Consider the following 21,735-nt stretch of genomic DNA (forward strand, 5'->3'; position numbering starts at 1 on the left):
TTTTTTTTTTTAAAGATTTTATTTATTTATTTGAGAGAGAGAGAATGAGAGACAGAGAGCACGAGAGGGAAGAGGGCAGAGGGAGAAGCAGACCCCCCGCTGAGCAGGGAGCCCGATGCGGGACTCGATCCCGGGACTCCAGGATCATGACCTGAGCTGAAGGCAGTCGCTTAACCAACTGAGCCACCCAGGCGCCCCTGTTTTGTTGTTTTCTGTAAGAATGTCCTCAGAATCCTTGTGGAAAAATTATTACAAATATTTATCAACTGCATAGTCACTGAATGGCTCTGAAGCTTTTTAGACATACGTTGGGTAACTGACATCATTGTTCTATACAAATGTTAGAGTATGGCTTGTGAAAAATAGCAAGATGTACTTGTTTCTTCATCAACCTTTCCAACAATTTACTGCTGCTAGTAAGGATTGCTGGGGACATGGAATTCTGGGAAACTACAGCCTTAGGGATCTCACACTGATGTATCAGTTTCCCTCTTGAGTGGAGGTGTGGTGGTGTGGGTTGAGTTGCTGGGAATAAGAATGTAGTTTGGCACTTGTGAAACAGGTGGTTTGTCTAGTCTTGAAAATAAGGTTTCTGTGAATGATTGTATAGCTTGTGCACTGCACAAAAGTGCCAGGCCAAAAGGGTGAGGAGAGACTAAAATCTACCCTGGTTCAGTTTGACAAACCATAATTAGTCCAGTTAGACAAATGCCATTTTGTGATCCACCAAAGGCCCTCCCAAGATGCTAGTTGTGTCCCTGGTTGAAACTTCTTACTCTGAGCATCAATCAGCCAGGTGCTTTAAAAGACTAGACACTGACTGTAAATCAAAGACTTTCTCCCACACATATAGTGTGGAATGAATAGCTAGTAAATATATTGCAAGTTCCATCCTGCTGTCTGTTTATCTGTGCAGGAGGGCATGGTATTTAGAAATATTTTAAAAATGCTCTTTAAAGAGTAGTATTTTTGATGAGATGAGTCAATTATAAATACTCATCCCTTCCTCTTTATGCCTTCCCATTTATTCACTCTCTTTTCATTAATGATGTCAGACAGCCATTTGCTGTTACATCCGAACATTGTAAGAATGTTAAATTTTCTCTGCTCTTGATGAAATGCTTTGGGCTTGAACAAAAATGCAGTTTCAATACCTTTTGGTTTTATCAGTATGAAAAAAATTTTAGTGCATACTTCTGAAAACAACACAGTGTTCCCTAAATAATAATAATAATAATAAGTTTCTCTCAACAGTGCCCTCATTGTGAATTTCTTACAGAAAATTCTTTGATTGCACACCATAGAAATCATCATTCTTTTTAATGAAAGGCTAGATCTGCTTGACTATCTGTGTACCACATAGGAGTGAAAGGTTTATTGAACTTCTTATCTATTAAGTATAGTAAGATACCTTCATGAGTGGTGGGACTCAGTCTAGATAAGATTTAGTAAGTCAGTGACTGATTAGCCATTGATTAGGCCACAGATAAGGAAAACTGGTCTAATGATAAAATTTGTGGCATTTTAGGCATTTTTTGGTTAGCTGGGAATTTTAGTTAAAGTATTGTTAAAGAGAAAAATCCACTGATTCTGTTAAAAACGTATACGTTCACTTCCCTGCTTCGGTAGCTAGTGTAAAGTGAACAAGACTAGATTTTTGAAGTTCAGAATCTTATGATGCCTCTGTCTTACTATTTTGAACTTCATGGACTATGACTACAGCTGTAGGGATAGACACACATGTGTGGATAATTTTATTGATCTCCAGAGTTACAGCAAAAGTTCCTTTTTGCACTAGAACTGTACTTTTCCTTCTCAACAGCTTCCTAGTAAAGTTGAGTGTAAAAAAAAAAAATTAGTGTCTTCAGTTAAGACATGGGATATATAGAATGGTTGATCTGAAAGGGAGCTTAGAGATTTAGTCTATTTCCTTAATTTTACTAAAAAAAAAAGAACCCTCACACAGTTAAGTATTTGCCTTGTAAGCACTCAGAAGTTTAGTGCTTTAGCTGGGCTAAGAACTCAGTCATATGAGGCACATCTAATGCTCTGTCAAATAATCCAAAATTTTATTTTTACCTATGGAAGTCTAAACCTAATGGCTATTAAATGCCATCGCAATACTCCATACACGCCTGCCTGAACCGGAACCCTGGTATCATTAAATATATTGCTTTCGCCTTGTGAAGAGTCATTCCTAGAGAGTAACAAGTTGCAGAAAATGATTACAGAAACATATTACAGATATGTATGGGAAAATCTTCTCACATTTGCAAGAAGTGTTTCAAGCCTATTGCATTTTCCAAAATGATTTATAAGTGAGTTGTGATGAAAATGCTAATCACTGGTGTTTCTTCTTAGACCATGTATTTTTTACTGACTGGAGACTGGGTGCTATCGTTCGAGTCAGGAAAACGGATGGTGGAGACATGAGGGTTATCCGAAGTGGTATCACTAATATAATGCATGTGAAGTCATACGATGCCAACACTCAGATTGGTGAGATTGCCACGTTCTTTCATATGTTTGTATTTATTTAACATGGTGGCTTCTTTTCTCTTTAGTACTTAATGATTTAGTATAGCTCCTGATTGTTATACATTCCTGTCACCCAGATAGTTAAATAATGTAAGACTTACAATCTGTTCAATTCTGTTAACCCTAAAAGTATTGTTGGGAAAAACACATTTTAAGGACTTTTTCTGTGCTTAAACTGAATGTTGTATTTGGCATGTTGATTTCCAGAAAGAAGCTACTTTGTAGTGTTGGGTCTGAATGTTCTTTTCCTATTTGTTTTCCTTCACAAACTAAACCTATGATCAACCCAGTGGAAATGACCATAACTCACCTCAGGCATTGCTTTTTCAGGTTCTAACTACTGTAATCGACCCACACATCCAAATGGCGATTGCAGCCACTTCTGCTTCCCAGTGCCGAATTTCCAGCGCGTGTGTGGTTGCCCGTATGGAATGAGTTTGACTTCTAATCACTTGACATGCCAGGAAGACCCGTCCCGTGAACCACCCATGGAACAGTGTGGCTCCTTTTCCTTTCCCTGTAGCAATGGCAGATGTGTGCCCAGTAACTACCACTGTGATGGAGTAGATGACTGTCATGATAACAGTGATGAGCTCCTATGTGGCCAATTCAGTAAGTAACTTACACACAGAAGATACTTTTTGCGATGAGTAGAACAGAGAGAGGTGGGCCTTTTTTTTTTTTTTTTTTAAAGGTTGGGTTATCTCTTTGTGAAAAAATCTTTTAGAATTTCAGATTTTTAATATGTACCCCAAGGCTTTAGGAAGCTAGATAATAAATATCATTAATTGATAATGTTACCAATGATTTCTACTATTGATCTGGACTATATTCACTAACAGTATTTTTTCTCTGACATTGGCTGTTTGGATCACCAATACAGTCATGACATCTTGGCAAGGACCTCAAAAAGTCATATCAAAATAAATAGGTTATATAACCTTTAGTATCTGAGAGAATAGTATTTCAGAATAGGTACTTGGAATAATTACATTTGAAAATCCATGTGCTGTATTCCCTTTCCCCCACTTTGGAGTAAAATAGGGGTGAAATGGTGGTCTTAACATTTATATTTTTCTTTCAATGGTAATCCAGTCTGTAAAGTCTGGGACCTAATGAATGCTATTGCAGAAAACAAAAGCATTCCATTAAAATTAAAAAAAAAATAGGTAAAGAACAATTGAAATCTAAGAAATCTCTACCAAGGTGAGATCAATAGTAATAATAACCTGTCTTTTTGGAGAGAAAGAAGAGGGTCAGATTTGAAAATAAAAGTGCCCACTTGTACTTTTCTGAAATTTCTAAAATTTTCTCTTTGCTCTATTATCTTTCTGTTTCTAAAAGTACACATTTTTACCCAAATATTTTATCAATTTGCATTTTTCAAATGGCACATTTTAAAGGTTTCTCTAAGTGTGAAATTGTGATTAGAGGAACTAGCTTAGAAGTAAGGGATGGGCCTCAGACCATACCAACTAGAGATTGAATATGGGGCAGATTCCTAAATCTCTCAAAGCCTGTTTCCTCATCTGTAAAATGCAGATAATTCTATATACTTCACAGCATTCTTGTGAGGATTAAGAGAGAAAAAAAATATATGAAGCATTTAGAAAACTACCTGGTATATGATAATTGCTAAAGAAATGTCCGCTAGTGATGATGATGATGATGATGAGAATGACTTGCACATTTCTTCTTTTTTTTTTTTTATTAAGTTCAGTTAGCCAACATACTCTTCTTATTTTATACATTGCTCCCATTGAAAAATAAGAACTGGGCCTTTACAAGGTAAGAACTCATTTAACAGGCTGTAAAAACAAATGTCTTCGTGACCAGTTTGTTTTCGTTGTAGATAATTCCTGTGCACCTTCAGCGTTCACCTGTGGCCATGGAGAGTGCATCCCTGCACACTGGAGGTGTGACAAGCAGTACGACTGTGTGGACGGCAGTGATGAGCAGAACTGTCCCTCCCAAGCACCCACTTCCTGCCCTGCTTCCTTCTTCACCTGTGGTAATCATCTGTGTATCCCAAGGAGCTGGCTCTGCGACACAGATAATGATTGTGCAGATGGATCTGATGAAAAGAACTGCCGTAAGTCTCGTGGTTGGTCAGCCTAGTGAATAGATTTGAACAATCAGTGGGCCTCTCACACTTTCCTCTAAGGCTCAGACAATTTTCATCGTATCGTAGTCACATCTGTTCCATCCGTCAATTCCCATATCCATAGGCTTATAAGAGCAAAGACACAAGAAGCATAGACTCCTCCTGAGCACTGAGTTAATCCTATGGATGCAAAACGAGGACTGTCTCTGATGTCTAACATCCAGACACAAACTGGGAAAAAAATTCCTCCACTGACTTTTCATATATTTAAGGCAAATTTGTTTTTTTCTGAATCATATAAATGTTCCGGACATTTGGCTACTGGTTTTTCTTTTCGTTTCATAGAAGCAAAGAGGGGATAAAATACAGAGGCATGGAAAATTAAATTTCCATTAGTACTGTCTGCCTGCTTTTCATCTTGCTAGTTCTGATTTCCTTTAGGTTACTGTTTGTTTTTGTGTCTGTAATAATGGTTTAGGGTGGAGTTCCCTGGATGAAGGCCTAGTCCTGGTTGCATGACTAGGCAAGTCACTTTTCCTCCGTAGCATTTGGACTTTAAGATCTCTTCTAGCTTTCACATTCTGTGAGTCTATATTTAATACAGCTTCATGTTGTGGATGGGGCGGCCAGCACATCTGACTCTAAGGCTATGTCTCTTCAGCAGGGTGGGACCCTGGTTTCTAGAATTAATTGTTCTGCTTAGACTTTGGATTAAATGCAGTTGTGATCTGTCTGTATACTGTTGCTGCTAGGCATGTGACTCATGCCGACCATGATGCCTAGTTGGGTTCCATTGCTTAGCTTTAGAGTCACAGACTTCAATAATAATCCTGAGGTGTAGTCCAGTCCAAGTTCATGATGCTCACCATGAAAGCATAGTCTGTTTTTCAAAGTGTAGTCACAGATTCTGACTCTCACATACAATCTTTTTATTCCTCTTTCCAAAAACTGTCCTGGCTTTGCGTGCTCTTGCTGGGCTGACTTTGTCAGTGTGGCCGATTTGAAGGAATTTTGAACACACGTACAAATGAGATGACTTGTGTATCTCCTTAACATTTTGCAGTTTGGCTCTGGTACACACTGAACAAGAAATAAACTGTTACTTGGTTTTGTTTTTGAATGACATTAGAACTTACAGAGACATGCCTACCTAGTCAGTTTCGTTGTCCTGATCATCGATGTATTGACCTATCTTTTGTCTGTGATGGGGACAAGGACTGTGTTGATGGATCTGATGAAGCTGGTTGTGGTAAGTAGATTGCTTTATTTTTATTCATGATGTTTAAAAATAATCTCAGCGTTTAGTGGTTTTCTCCTTGAGCTAATTTCTAATGCTTTTTTTTTTCATTCTTAGTAATTAATTGCACTGCTTCTCAATTCAAATGTGCCAGTGAGGGTCGGTGTATTAGTAACATATATCATTGTGATGGTGTTTTTGACTGCAGTGATCACTCTGATGAGATAGACTGTTGTAAGTACCATATATCTGCATGTTTCATTTTCCTTAAAAGATTTTATTCATTTGGGGGGGGGGGGAGAGTGCGAGCAAGGGGAGTGGCAGAGGCAGAGGGAGAGGGAGAGAGAGAATCTCAGGCAGACTTCATGCTGAGGGCGGAGCCCGGCACAGGGGATGGGTCTCAGGACCCTGAGATCTTGACCTGAGCTGAAATCAAGAGTTGAACGCTTAACCGACTGAGCCACCCAGGCGCCCCTGCATGTTTCAGTTTTACCAGCATTGATATTACTGCAGGTTTTCTCTAATTTGGATAAACTTTGGAGGGAAGATAGCCTGAATTACAAACTATTATCAAGGGAATGCGGTATTGAACATACAGTAAAGTTGACTAGGTATTTCCAAATAATGACTTATAATTTGTGAATCCAGTGATTGTATAAATGGGCACTTTCCAATGGTCCCTTAGGTAGGTTAAATATTCTTAGATATTTTTGTTTTTACTATTAATTTTTCCTAGGATATCCCAAATTAGTGGGTTTCAAGTTTTTGAGGCTTCTTATACATAAAGATGTCTTAATGGTTTCTTTTAAATCTCAATAGAGAGATCAAATCATGGTATACATACGGTGTGAAGTGGTATTTGATATTGACTTGAATGAATTCACTTCAACTATTATTTGTTGAATATCTGCTAAGATGTTCCTTAAAGTAAGAAAAATTATATAACCTAAGAGATAACTGAAGCAAAGTATACAGTTATAAGGGCCTTAGAAATGGTACAGATAAAATTCAATTGAGTTTCACAGAAAAGAAATTCTTCCTAGTCATAGGATTCAAGGAGCACTTCATGGAATATAAATCTGATGGATCTATAATCTCCATGGGCTGGAGACCTATGGTAGATGGGATCTCTTCTTGCTCACTTTGTGTTAAATGGATTTTAGACTTTAAAAGATTGTTAGTAAGGTGATCATTTGTTAGAATTAATGGTGTTTTGGATCATAAAAAGTAGGTTTTTATTAATTTTCCTCTCTAATCAGAAAAAAAGTATTTAAATCTATGGATAAAAAGAAAAGTCAAATAAAATGCTTAATACTTTATAGATGTTTACAACACCCCGAAATTCTTAATCATTGATTTTCCTGGTTCGTGTTGAAAGTATGGAATTCTTCTGTGATAGTTTGTGGTTAAACTGCCAATTGCCACTGACTTGCTGTTGCCTTACAAGGCCCCTGGGAGGAAGCTTGGGTTTACCCCTGTGAGATAGGGAAGCAACTCTTATCTATCCAGGATTGCTCAATGAATAGTGGAAAGTTTACGAAGAAGTAAGGATTTACTGTCACCTTTTGTTTACTTGATGTGTGCTGGTTTCATTGGGTATAGTTTGCTTGAGGGAAAATTAATAACACCCAAATATATGATATTAAACACATGAATTCAAAGTAACAAATTAATGGCTGTTTAAGCTCTATTGAAATGCACTGGTGATTATTTAATAAAGAGGCAGATAAATTTTATTTAATCTGTAATTGAATGGACATTAAAAACATAGGAAACAGAATTTTCTTTTGACCCAGGGACTTGTCAGACACATATAAAGATTTTTCTTTACCACATGTTATTTTAGATTTTAATATTAAATTTGTCATAGTCATTCTCTTAAACGTACCCTTGATCCAAAATCATTTCCTGTGAATCTAGGAGTTCCATAAGAAGGATTATGAATTGCATTCACAAGCCCATCTCCCCCATGCATTTCTCTTAGCAACGAGGCCTCCCGGTATGTGCCATCCAGATGAATTTCAGTGCCAAGCAGATGGTGTCTGCATCCCGAAGAGCTGGGAGTGTGATGGGCATCAAGACTGCATCTTTGGATCTGATGAGCACCGTGGCTGTGCCCCCAGGACCTGCCCTCCATCTCATTTCCTGTGTGAAAATGGAAACTGCATCCTCAGAGATTGGCTCTGTGATGGGGACAATGACTGCAGGGATCTGAGTGATGAGAAGGACTGCCCCACGCAGGCCTTTCACTGTCCCAGTTGGCAGTGGCATTGCCCTGGCCATAGCATCTGTGTCAATCTGAGTGCAGTGTGTGATGGCATCTTTGACTGCCCCAATGGGACAGATGAATCCCCACTTTGCAGTAAGTTTCCTGACCACAGTTTAATGGCCTTAAATTCATTCTGAGCACACAGTGGCCTGCTGTGTGCATCACCATTGTCTCAGTGACCATGTAGCTTTAAGGAAGGGATTTTGGTTCCTCTATGAGTTCAAGTCTGTGTAGGGATAAGCATCCTGGAATTCAAATAAATCACCACTGGATGATATTTCTCATTAAATCCTTTGCACTTGGTTCTGTGTTTTTACTTATTTTTTAGAAAAATGAGACAAAATGAGGCCATTAGATTGTCAATTTTTTTGGGGGGGACTGTGGTCCTAAGGTTTTCTAACTTCAGTATTTTCTAATTTCAATCAGAACTTGCCACAAAACAAATGAAGTCCGGGGATTTGTGTTTGCTGTGATTAAAATCCTTTGATTGGCATGTAATCCTAATTGCTGTCCTTTCTTTCTTTCCTCTTTAATCAATGCTCACTCTCAGATGAACCCCAGCCAGGTATGATTGCAAAATATTTTAGATTCTTATGATTTTAAATGGGTTATGTTTGTGCTGAAAATATTCTAATCATTTTGACTGACTTCCCCCTCTGGAGCATGTTTCATATCATGACTCTGAAAAATAAGTTAGAGTATACATGGCACTAGAGGGCATTTGCATCCCAGGCATATGAAGTGACTTTGGGTGGCTTCATGCATTGCTGTTTTGTCCCTGAAAGGAAGGAATGGTGGCATGCTGGTGGATCTGTGCCCTCTAGTGTTCCAGTTGCCTTTCCCTTTCCATTTATTCACTTTCGTAGATCTTCTAGCCTTTGCTGTTGAATGTCAAAGTCTTGTCTTCCATTTCTCTATAGGTAGAAGAATGTCAGGAGGCAAGTGGGAAGTCATTTAAGTCTCTTTGCATGCTTTATCAATGACAGTTGTGTTTCTTGATGCCAGCAGTATCTCCTCAGTTTCTCTCACAGCACTAAATGGAGTTATAATAGAGGGTTATAGTGAAGAAAGTGGTTTCAGTCCAGTGATTGTGAAGGACAGTAAGTCCTTGAGCAAATTAGAGCAGACATTGATGAGCCTATGGAGCTCATCCAAGTGAATGCTGCTCTTAGTTCTTACCTGGGTATTACATTTAAGGTAGCATCAGATTGTATGACAAATATTACAATAGAGTGAACCAAAAAAGCAAAGATTCCTGACTTTTCCCCTTTGTGATTCTCTTTCTTTATTCTAGACCAGGATAGCTGCTTAGATTCCAATGGTGGTTGTACTCACCAGTGTGTTCAGGGGCCCTTTGGGGCTCAATGCCTGTGTCCATCAGGATACCTGCTTGCCAATGATTCTAAGACCTGTGAAGACATAGACGAATGTGATGTCCCAGGCTTTTGTAGCCAGCATTGTTTCAATACGAGAGGTTCTTTCCGGTGCTGGTGTGATGACGAATACACGTTAGACACTGACAGAAGGACTTGCAAAGTTACAGGTAATGACTGAACTTGAAAGTGAACTAACTCCAGCCAGTATAACAGTACACTCCAGAGTTTAAGATCAAATGTTGCATGCAGGCATTTGACAACATTGGAGTCAAATGGACTTGAATCCTGGATGGGTTATGTAACCTCCTTAAACCTGAGTTTGTTATGAGGATTAAATAAGTGAATACTCATAAAGATCTTGACATATTTTGGAAAATAGAGGTTTAAGCATAAATAGATGATTTTCTATTTAAAATAATAGCAATGGTTTTTGTATTATTTAAAAATGATTTCTGTATCACATTTAAGCATCTTCATACAATGCTTAATTGACTCAATTCAACCAATATTAATTCAGTTTCTATAATGTGAAGGTGATTATACTATGTATTAAGATATTGATTTGACTGCTTCAAAAGTGATCAAATAAAGATGGGTAACACAAAATAGACAGTTCCTTTCTTTTTCAAGTAGGAGTGTGGATGGTAGACAGTCCAGGGGATAAAGTTGGGGGTGAAGGCTGTGTGCCATGCTAAAACTTGGCATCATTTATTACTAAAAAGGAAGTGGAGAGGGGATATTGAGAGGTAATTAAAAGTCTCTGCCACAGCTGCAAAACAAAAAGAATTAATTCCCATTATTAGGAAGCCTACATTGTAGGAAGGAAGATAAGCAATATTCAAAAGTAAGTACAAAAATAACAAATAGTAACTGGAAAAATGCAAGTATAGTTCGCTCCAGATTGATAGTGAGACGAACATTGGAGTACAATTAAAGGAAGAAAGCTATTTTGGAAAAAGCTTATATATATATATATTTTTAAGATTTTATTTATTTATTTGAGAGAGAGAGAATGAGAGACAGACAGCATGAGAGGGAGGAGGGTCAGAGGGAGAAGCAGACTCCCTGCCGAGCAGGGAGCCCGATGCGGGACTCGATCCCGGGACTCCAGGATCATGACCTGAGCCGAAGGCAGTCGCTTAACCGACTGAGCCACCCAGGCGCCCGGAAAAAGCTTATATTAATAAATACTCAAGAAAATCAGCTAACTATTAAGATGAACATGAAATGAATAAATTCTTTTTATAGGGACTTTTGTTTGTTTTCCCTAGTACTATAATTTGGAGTTAAATCTTCCTTATGTTATCAAAAGTATTGCATCAAGGGGCGGCTGGGTGGCTTAGTCATTAAGCATCTGCCTTCAGCTCAGGTCATGGTCCCAAGGTCCTGGGATCGAGCGCCACATCGGGCTCCCTGCTCAGTGGTGAGCCTGCTTCTCCCTCCCCCACTCCCCCTACTTGTGTTCCCTCTCTCGCTGTGTCTCCCTCTGTCAAATAAATAAATAAAATATTTTTTTAAAAAAAGTATTGCATCAAATATTTAAGAGATGTTTTAATTGTGGTTTCTCCCATGTTCATTGACATTTTTGTATTTTCTTCTTGGACAGGATCTGAAAGTCTGTTGCTACTTGTGGCAAGTCAGAACCAGATTGTTGCTGACAATATCACCTCCCAGGTTCACAATATCTATTCAGTTGTCCGGAATGGTTCTCACATTGTAGCTCTTGATTTTGATTCAATCAGTGGTCGTGTCTTTTGGTCTGATGGAAGTCAAGGTAAAATCTGGAGTGCGTTTCAAAATGGAACAGACAGAAGAGTAGTAAGTACATTTCTGTTGATACTTGGCCTGACTAGTCCCCCTGTCTTGGGTCTAATACTCTTATTCACCAGGGAGAACAGGTCCTACCTCATCCTGGGTAGCTCTCATATTCCCCTCTGGGCCACATTGCACCCAAGAGGCCTGGAAGTTCGTAACTCCCAATACATGGGTGTTTTAGATAAGAATGTGGCCTCTGAAGGCAGATCCGTGATTCTGAATTCCAGGTCACATGATGCCGAGACTTCACAATTTTCTTTTTCCTAGTGGATGAGAGCAGAGGAAAATACAGGGGAGTTAGGGGTTGTTTTTCCTTAGCTTTAATCTAGTTAGGTTTCTCAGTCCCATCTCCCACAGTTTCAGTTTCTTGACGCTTAGTGGTTATGTTTCCTCTGCCCCTTAGGACTTTATTTTATAATTGTTGGCATTTAATCAGTAAAGATATTATTTTGGCATGTGAACATTTTATGGTTTCGTAGGGTTGCCAGTTTAGCGAATGGATGGAGCTTTTGTTTAAATGCAAAAACTTTAAACAGTAGAGGTATCCTAGAGTATTCAGTTCTTCGAAATGTAGTATATTTTTCCTGGAAAGCCCTACTGTTGATTTGGTGGTTAGCTACACGGAAGACAAAATTTTCTCATCCTCACAAGCAATCATAGGACAGGTTTAGTTGTTTTATTCTAGATTTTCATATAATTTCAGTGTTTGCATTTATTGTCTTTAGAATTCACTTTTTATTCACTTTTGTCTTTAGATACTTAACAGTGGTGTGACTATGACTGAAAGTATTGTGGTAGATTGGGTAGGTCGCAATCTTTACTGGACAGACTATGCCCTGGAAACAATTGAAGTATCTAAACTGGATGGTAGCCACAGGACTGTGCTGATTAGTAAGAATGTATCAAATCCAAGAGGACTAGCATTAGATCCCAGAATTAGGTAAGACTTTTTTTTTTTAATGATACTGCTGTGACACGGTTATGAGGGAAAAACAGTAGTAACCTGATGTGGCTGATACGCGTGTCTCAAAATTTGAAATGAAACTTTGTTTAAACATCTCTATAGAAATGGTAACCAACCAGGTGTTATTGGTATCCATCCTTTTATCTTTTTAGTCTTCATATAGTGCATGAGAGCAATTGGTTGTTCACTTTAAGAACATGTTGGTTCGTTATGATTCATTGATTCATTAGCTTGGTAACACAATTATTGAACTGATTGTTACAGAATTACATAATTCGGTCTGTAATGAATGTACACAATAGTATTCCATAGTTGGGCCAGTTTGCAACTCATTGATTCATTAGCTTGGTAATATAATTATTGAACTGATTGTTATAGAATTATATAATTAGGTCTCTAATGAATGTACACAATAGTATTCCATAGATGGGCCAGTTTGTAACTTTGATATCTCATGGTTATACAACAACAAAAAAAGCAAGATTTTCCTGCTTTAATTTCATGTTGTTTATTAGGGTTCCCTTTTATGTCATGTAGGGAAGAAAATGTTTGCCTGCTGGTCCTGAAGGGAAGGAGAAATTCTCCCAGATGCTTTGAAACCTTGGATGGCTTCTTTCCTTGAGTTTACTTAAAATTCTCTAACTTAGATTTTTTTCTGTAGGATCATGAGTTAGGCAAATTATGCTCAATGGCAATGAAGACTTCCTAGATACTGTAAAGTATTACACACCAGTGAAATTTATGATGGATCTCTAATGATGAACAAGTGACTCTTTTATCTTAAAAAATGACAGGGTAGATAAACAAGGCCAGATGGATTTTTCTAGATGAACTATTTGTGGATTGTACAGAAACATGAATAGGCATTGGGACATTTCATTGTCATAATGTTCTGTATGTTTTATGAACATTTTAGAAACACCCAGATGGCTTATGACTGCATTATGATTACAGTTTTACTTTGGGACACTCAGAGGAAATAATAAGCTCTGTACAGACATTCTGAACTGGAGATGATTTATTTTAAGCAGAACATAAAGATGATGTCATCTTAAAATGGCAGTTATTTTCAGATTGAACTATATCCTTTCCAATTGGTGATGAATTTCTTTTCACAGTGACCATGTGATGTTCTGGTCTGACTGGGGCCATCACCCTCGTATTGAGCGAGCCAGCATGGATGGCAGTCTGCGCATTGTCATTGTCCAGGAGAAGATTTTCTGGCCCAGTGGCATAACTATTGACTACCCCAACAGACTGCTCTACTTTATAGATTCCTATCTTGATTACATAGACTATTGTGATTATAATGGACAGCATCGGAGGCAGGTGATAGCCAGTGATTTGGTAAGTTGGTATTGAGGAAAACTAAACTGAACCCACAAGAGTGGCTTAGTTGAAAGCACATACAGTAACAAGAAAACTAAGAAATTGATTATTGTGTCTTAGACATTACAAGGTCAATCCGGAAAGTGGCAACAGGAGTGAGGGTCAATCCATCTTTTCTAACAGAAAATATTTTTATTCCAGTTCATGATCAGATTGTGCCATGTCCAGGAAGGATTAATAGTTTGTGTGATTTAGTTGATCTGTAGATGCTAATCTGTTTCTTCTATGAATCACAGACCTGTACCTCTGAAACAAGTAATATATTATATGTTAAAAAAAGAAGAAGAAGAAGAAGAAGATAGCAGGAAGGGAAAAATGAAGGGGGGCGGAAATCGGAGGGGGAGACGAACCATGAGAGACTATGGACTCTGAGAAACAAACTGAGGGTTCTAGAGGAGAGGAGGGAGGGGGGATGGGTTAGCCTGGTGATGGGTATTAAAGAGAGTACGTATTGAATGGAGCACTGGGTGTTATACGCAAGCAATGAATCATGGAACACTGCATCAAAAACTAATGGTGTAATGTATGGTGATTAACATAACATAATAAAATTAAAAAAATACAACAAATTTTAAAAAAGTTTTAAGCAAAAATTAATAATTTATATTTAGATTTCTCAATTAAATCACAGCCTGTTACATATTTCGTATCTTTTATTGGAGTATAATTGATATATAACGCTATATTGGTTTCAGGTGTACAACATATTAATTAGACAATTCTATATGTTAATCAATTTTTATTCAGAAAATTCTGAATTTGTTCTCACAAGTTAAATGGGAAGATACAGAAAATACATATTTCACCAAAGAGCTTTGTACTGACTTCTATTTAAAATTGTCATTGTTGGGGCACCTGGGTGGCTCAGTCAGTTAAGGTCTGACTCTTGATTTCAGCTCAGGTCAGCTCCTGAGATCAAGCCCCATGTCAGGATCCGTGCTCAGCACGAGTCTGCTTGGGTTTCTCTCTCCCCGCTTCCCTCTACCCCTCCCCCTGCTCTCTCTGCCTCTAAAATAAGTAAGTCTAAAAAATAATAAAAAAATACTACAGTTGTCATTGTTGATGGTTCTGTGGCTTTAAGGGACCCTGGCAGGGCCTCCCTACCTTCAGGGAATAGGCATCTAGGCTCTTACCAGATTTACGTGAATCTGTGAGTGGCAGAGGTAGAACTGGGTAAAGAGTGGCGATAATGGGCTGGGGGCTAAGGCTTGGGAGTAGGGGATCCCGATAAGTCATCTTACTTTCTGTACTTCAATGTTGCTTTCGTTCGTAAAATGGATGTCCAGAGTAATTACCAGAGTAAAAAGGAAGACTAAATGACACACATAGGTGAAAGAATTTGGGGTGGTATAATGGGATATGTATAGGTCAGTAGTGCATTTTTGCATTTGTCTCTTGACAGTGACTTCCCCATGTCTTTATTAAATAATTAAATGCTAAAGGAAACCATGTTCTTGGGCAGTTATCCTTTTCCTTTTCTATATTATTCACCTTTTTTATTTCTGGGCAAAGTCTCATTGTTCTCTTTGGCTTCACAGATTCTGCGACATCCCTATGCCCTAACTCTCTTTGAAGATTCCGTGTACTGGACTGACCGCTCTACTTATCAGGTTATTCAAGCCAATAAGTGGCATGGTGGGAACCAGTCAGTCATAATTCGTAATGTTCAGCAGCCTCTTGGGGTTGTTGCAGTTCATCCTGTGAAACAACCAGATGGTGAGTGATATAGAGACATCTGCCTGGGAATAGCTTGGAAACCACTTGTTCTGGGAACACTGAGCATACAGTGTTGCGGACCTGTTTGTTTGGGCAGTACATTTTCCTTTCCTCTTTACCAACCACCCCAGGCCTAACCTTTCCATTACTTTTATTCACCACGGTAGACGAAAATCTTGTGTGTAACAGGAGATCTAAATTGTGTCATTTTATTCAGCAGTTGGCTACTGTCTCTGTGACAGTCTCGGAATCCCAATTTCTTTGGCTGACAAGTGGGGCATAGACCAGACAGTCCCTTAGATCCTTTCATTGCTTCCACTCTGTGGCTTAGAGCAGCTTATTCTTAGGACTCGTTTATTACGGCACCAGCCACCCCAAGTCGTCCTAGATGTGTGGTGTGCATGGCTAGGGCATTTAAACATTTGGCATTGGTGGTGTTCTTTCTGGTGGGAAGAGGGATAAGTCGCTTAATCTTCACACAAACAAAACTTGTAGTGCTTTCTCACTATGCCTCAGAATCTGGCCCTTTTTCTTCCTTGTCTCCTCTTCCATTTACTCTTGCCACGCTGGACTTCATTTCGCTCCAGAAGCATACCAGGCTACCTCCTACTCTGAACTTTGGTACCAGTTCTTTCTACTGCCTGGAACACCCCTTCTCCAGATTTCTGCTTTAGTTGCTCCTTCAGTGTCATTTAGGATTCTCTCGGATGCTCCTTGGTGGCCCTTGACTGCCCTATCTAAAATAGCTTACCCCTGGGGCGCCTGGGTGGCTCAGTCGTTAAGCGTCTGCCTTCGGCTCAGATCATGATCCCAGGGTCCTGGGATCGAGCACTGCGTCGGGCTCCCTGCTCCGCGGGAGGCCTGCTTCTCCCTCCTCCACTCCCCCTGCTTGTGTTCCCTCTCTCGCTGTGTCTCTGTCAAATAAATAAATAAAATCTTTAAAATAGCTTACCCCTCTCATAATTCTTTTGCTCTTTACCTACATATCTTGAAATCACATAATTTATGAGTGTAAGTCTGTCTCCCTTTGTTAGAATATCTGCCCCATGTTTACAGTATTCTCAGGGCTTAAAATGGTGTTTGGAACATGGTGAACATTTTTTGAGTGAATGAATCTAATGCAGTATATGTAATAAGAACATTAAAGATCTGGAGAACATCCTGTGAGTTTGGGATGCACACAGGATCCCTTATTTATTTTAAAAAGCAGAGACACACAAAGATGTCATCAATAGAAAAATGAAAGATTACTATCTAACCAAAACTTGGACAACAGTGGGTAAGTGTCAGGGTCACAAAGGGAACGTGCATGTTGGTTTCATTTAATGTAAAAAGATCTCTTTTAGCTCGGGCAAGGAGACACGTATTATTTGGCATCATATTTCTATTACTAAGCTCGGGGTTACTCAGTGGCTATTTGTTCATAGTCTGGTTATAGACAGGATTGTTCTGTGACCTTGGGGAAGTCATTACCCCCTTCTTTCTCTTTCGAATTTTGTGTTGAAAGCATAATGCTAGGGAAGAGTAATGTAGTTTAGGGGAAAAAAAAAGCCAAACCGACAGAGGTAACCTAATGTACTTGTGTCTCTACTGGGCGTCTCTGGGAGGACAGTAACAGCATGACTGTGTGTACATTTTAAAATTTATTTATTTAAATTGAGAGAAATTTGACATATAACATTATATTTTTAGGTGTACAACATGATTTGATATATGTACATATTATGAAATGATCATGACAGTAAGTTCAGTGAATATCCCCCATTATATGAAGTTACAAAATTTTTGTGTATGTGTGTGATGAGAATTTTTAAGATCTACTGTCTTAATGACTTTAAAATATATGATACAGCATTGTTAACTGTAGTCATCATACTGTACATTATATCCTAGGACTTACTTATCTTGTAGTTGGAAGTTTTCACCTTTTGACCACCTTCACCCATTTTGCCCACCGCCTACTCTGTGCATTTGGCAACCGCCAATCTGTTCTATGAGTTTGGTTTTTCTTAGATTTCACATACGAGTGAGATCATGTAGTATTTGTCTTTCTCTCTCTGACTTATTTCACTTAGTGTATGCTTTCAAGGTCCATCCATGTTGTTGCAAACAGCAAGATTTTCTTCTTTTTCATGGCTGAATGATATTAATTGTGTGTGTGTGTGTGTGTGTGTGTGTGTATCACTTTATCAGTTCATTCTGTGCACTTTAATGTGGGAGGTCTTCCATTCACCAATGTTTTCTTCTTTTCTTTTTCTATTACAGGTGAAAATTCATGCGCTTCTTCCTCCTGCAGTCATCTATGCTTGCTTTCCTCCCAGAGGCCACACCTTTATTCCTGTGCTTGTCCTTCGGGATGGAGTCTTTCTCATGATTCTGTGACTTGCTTGAAAGGTACAGTATGCCCTTTAAGTGTGCCCTGAAAGTGGAACTTGCCATAGTTTAACAAAGGAATGTCAGCTCTAAGCCACTTGCTAATGGAATGTGGGTTGTGTTCACCGTTCGATTTAGTGAGTACCTGGAGTACGTGCTGTCTGGGGTAATTGACATGAGCACCTCAGCTGTAATATAATTTCTGTATGTGAAGCTCGTATGATGTGTGCATGTGATTCAACAATTCTTAACCTTATATTACCTGGACACAGTTAGGCAAGCTATGATAATAGGAAGTTCCAAATTCTGCACTTAAGAATTCTTGACACTTGTGTATGGCTTTATTTTTCAGGCTCCTTATCTTGTTGTTATTATAATAGTCAATGATGCATGTCCCAGCATAGGTCTTCTGACACCAATTTCAGTAATTAATATCTGGTTATTTTAAAAATGAAAGTTTTCTTTGTGTGATAGATCATAAGTGACTGAGCAATTTAATCTTCATCTCACCCTAGATAGTTTTGGAAATGTTTGTGGAGAATTATACTAAAGTACTTTAGGGAGTAAGAACAAAAAGGAAAGAGAGAGTCAATCCACCAAAGAGATTTCTGCTGGCATATGTACTAGATATAATAAAGTCTTTTTAAAAAAATCATTCACCTTTCGCTTAAAAATCTAGAGAGTTACTCTAAATTCCAGTTCTTTTCATTTCTCAGTGGAGTGAATGTGTTTTGGTACTGACAAAAATGGTTGCAGAGAAGTTAAATTAAATATTTAATGATAAAAAATTCTTAAACTAAGAGAAAATAGAATCCTACTCTAGAGGGAAAGTTAGTTTACAAGTGGAAAATTTATGCTGAATCCAGGAAATTAATGGTGTTTACAGATTCTGCAGATGTAGGCTTACTGAAAATTGAATTCCATCAAGATACAACATTTTGCAATGATATTTTCATGATGAAAGATTTTAATTATTGGTAATGCTTACAAAGGGATTGGCATTTGCTGTTTTTCTTCAGAGACTTATTATGCACCTAATCCTTGTTGACATTGTTTAATTTAGTGTGTCCTCTGAGTCTTTCAGCAGAAGATTAAATTGGGCTATAGACATTTTGGATACAAAGCATTCTTTCACCACACAAAGATTGTTGAACTGTGCATTGGGGATTGGTGTAATCAATATTACTATCTGATGGTGATTGATATCTAAATAGTACCTTTTGTTGTTTCTAGAATAATTCCACTAGTGATTTTCCATAGTTTGACTTTACTGAGGTGGAATTTTTTTAGTATTTCTCAATTGATCTCTGAGCAGCAATTGGGTAACTTAATGCCAATATATGTTAACTAAAAAAAAGAATTCCACAATTTTTTTTCAGTAAGAAGCTTAGAAGACTTGTTAACATTTATAGAAGAAAATATTTTACTTGATTTACAGGTTAAATAGCTTTAAAATATTGTTTACTAAGTATCTGGAATATCTTTGGAAGTGCTTATGTGATAAGGTTAAGTGAAAAAGCAGATACTGTTCAGTATTGGCCATAGAAAAATATGCATTAAAAAGGTCTGGAAGGGGCGCCTGGGTGGCTCAGTCGGTTTGGCGTCCGACTCTTGATTTTGACTCCAGTCCGGGTTTCAAGGTTGTGGGATCGAGCCCTGTGTTGGGCTCTGCACTCAGCATGGAGTCTGCTTGAGATTCTCTCTCTCTCTTTCCCTCTGCTCCTCCCTCCCCCACGTGCTCTCTCTTTCTCTCTAAATAAAATAAAATAAAATAAAATCTTAAAAAAATAATAAAAAGGTCTGGAAGACACACACATGAGTACCAATAGTGGTTACAGTTGGGTAAGTGAATTATGAGCTATTTCTATTTTTTCCTAATTTTATATTATAGAATTTAAAACTGAGAACTTTCTCTGCATGAAATAGCTTTTTATTCTTTAGAAAAACATGTTCTCCACAATGCCAAAAACAAATAAATAAACAAAAAGCAAACCAAAACATCTCCCCACCATCCTCTACAATAAACAACCTGAGACCCAAAATAGGTTTCTGGCTCAAACTGAGGGACACAAAAGAAATTGTTTCAGTGATTATGTGCAACATAAGAAGAAAACACTGCTTGCACACACTGTTGGAAAGTTTGCAGCACTGATCAGTTAGTGCAAGGTCTGAGTTAAGGAGGACCTTGTTAGGGAGTAATAAATGTTGCTCTTCAATTACATCATCAGTTTCCCATTTCTGACTGCTCTCTCTTTACTTCTCTGCTCTGCTAAAACTAATTGTAATGGGATCATGACATAAAGAATAAAAATGAAGAAATGATTTTTTTATTTCAAAAGACTGAGACAGGTGTACCTGGGTGGCTCAGTCGGTTGAGCATCAGCCTTTGGCTCAGGAAATGCTCCCAGAGTTCCAGGATCAAGCCCTGTGCCTGGCTCCCCCACTAAGCAGGGAGCCCACTTCTCCCTCCCCCTCTCTTGCTCTCTCTCTCTCAAATAAATAAATGAAATCTTAAAAAAAGAAAAAAAAAGACTGAGACATGCTGTCCTAGTATGGCTTGAATGTCACTTCCTCCTGAAGTCCTTCCCATACAACCCCAGGTACTTCTGTGCATATTCCTTGATGGCCATTATCATTGGAAATCTAAAGGGTCCACGTACTTGCCCTTGTTCTGTAGACTCTAAGTTCCTTGAGGATTAAGCCTCCACCTGATAGATGCTCATTGCCTGTGGCAGACAGTAGCACTCAGTAAATGCTGAGTGAATGACAAGCCCTCCAGTAACCCTTTTTGCTCCTTCTTCAGTCCTGTGTTTTTCACCCATTTGCTCCTTTATCGCTATATAGTGTCATAAAATCACTCCTTTTTTCTGTCCCACAGAGCACTTTTCATACACTCCCCTATGCCACTTGTCTCAATGGTCAGTCCTGTCTAGCGCTTCCCTGGCATCATCCTTCACCTTGGCTCTCACACCTTCACCAGTGCAGCACTGAATGACACCCCACCCTCTGGTGGATTGCCCATAAATATTCCTGAGTGATCAGCCTTCTCAAATCCAGCAGGAACCATCAGATCAAGGGCCTGAGACACAGCCCTGTGAGGGAATAGTGGCCAAAGGAGTAGATCTGGGTAGGGCTAGAGAGGAGGAACTTCTTAGAAGAATCAAAAAGGCCCATGTTTGATGGATGAGAAATGCAGTTTTTTAGGCCCTAAACGTTGCTTTGGTTGAAAGTTCCTCCAATTAAACAAAAGGAAAATTATACATGTAAAAGAGCAGTATTAGGTTCTGAGTAAGTAAAATTTAAAATTTCCTTGTGAAATTGGGGAACATTTTTTGTTTTTACTGAACAGATGAGCACTTATATAATGAATAAATAATTAAATATCTCAGTATAATTTCAAGGTACATCTGAACTCATAATATAGCTTTCACAGTATATTACTGCAGTAATATACTTAACTTAAATGAAGTTAAGTGGTAATTTGATACTCAATAATTTAGTACCCGACCTGCACTTTTTGCAGAGTAGTGATTAAGAACCTAAGTTTTGGAGTCTGAGGATCTGGCTGTGTGACCTTGGTTAAATTGCTTAATTTCTCTGTGCCTCATTTGAAAGTTGGGGGTTGGGGAGGGGTAATGACCTAACAGGGTTATGAGGCTTTAGGGAGATAAAGTAATGAAATAATATTTGGTGCATACTATGTGGCACACATTCCCAATAAATAGGGGCGATTATTTATGGCTATTATATTCAGAAGAGAGGCAATGTGGGGCAGGTGAGAGAGGACAGGCTGGTGAGTTAAACTCTCACATTAGCCCCTGCAAGTTGTATTGGCCTCAGTTGAAAACAACTTTGCAGGTTTATTGGGAAAGACTAAAGCTGTATATTGTAGGGCTTTGTAAAAATACAGCATTAATAGTTGCAATATTACTTTAAATGTTTACTACATTAATA

General features: G+C 38.4%; 1 protein-coding gene across 1 annotated transcript in view; it reads left to right on the plus strand.

Moving 5' to 3' along the window:
• The window catches only part of LRP2 (LDL receptor related protein 2), a 199,144-nt gene that overhangs the window by 88,598 nt on the left and 88,811 nt on the right, over positions 1–21,735 (plus strand). The window contains exons 20-31 of the mRNA XM_081814243.1: positions 2,362–2,499; positions 2,869–3,150; positions 4,391–4,630; positions 5,772–5,891; positions 5,997–6,113; positions 7,864–8,241; positions 9,443–9,691; positions 11,131–11,342; positions 12,095–12,279; positions 13,422–13,650; positions 15,231–15,408; positions 17,674–17,802. Of these exons, the coding sequence (XP_081670369.1) occupies positions 2,362–2,499; positions 2,869–3,150; positions 4,391–4,630; positions 5,772–5,891; positions 5,997–6,113; positions 7,864–8,241; positions 9,443–9,691; positions 11,131–11,342; positions 12,095–12,279; positions 13,422–13,650; positions 15,231–15,408; positions 17,674–17,802 (2,457 nt within the window). The remainder of the gene's footprint in view (positions 1–2,361; positions 2,500–2,868; positions 3,151–4,390; positions 4,631–5,771; positions 5,892–5,996; positions 6,114–7,863; positions 8,242–9,442; positions 9,692–11,130; positions 11,343–12,094; positions 12,280–13,421; positions 13,651–15,230; positions 15,409–17,673; positions 17,803–21,735) is intronic.

This window comes from Leptonychotes weddellii, chromosome 3, assembly GCF_054177405.1.
Source record: "Leptonychotes weddellii isolate Sample4059 chromosome 3, ASM5417740v2, whole genome shotgun sequence".
Classification (NCBI taxonomy): domain Eukaryota; kingdom Metazoa; phylum Chordata; class Mammalia; order Carnivora; family Phocidae; genus Leptonychotes; species Leptonychotes weddellii.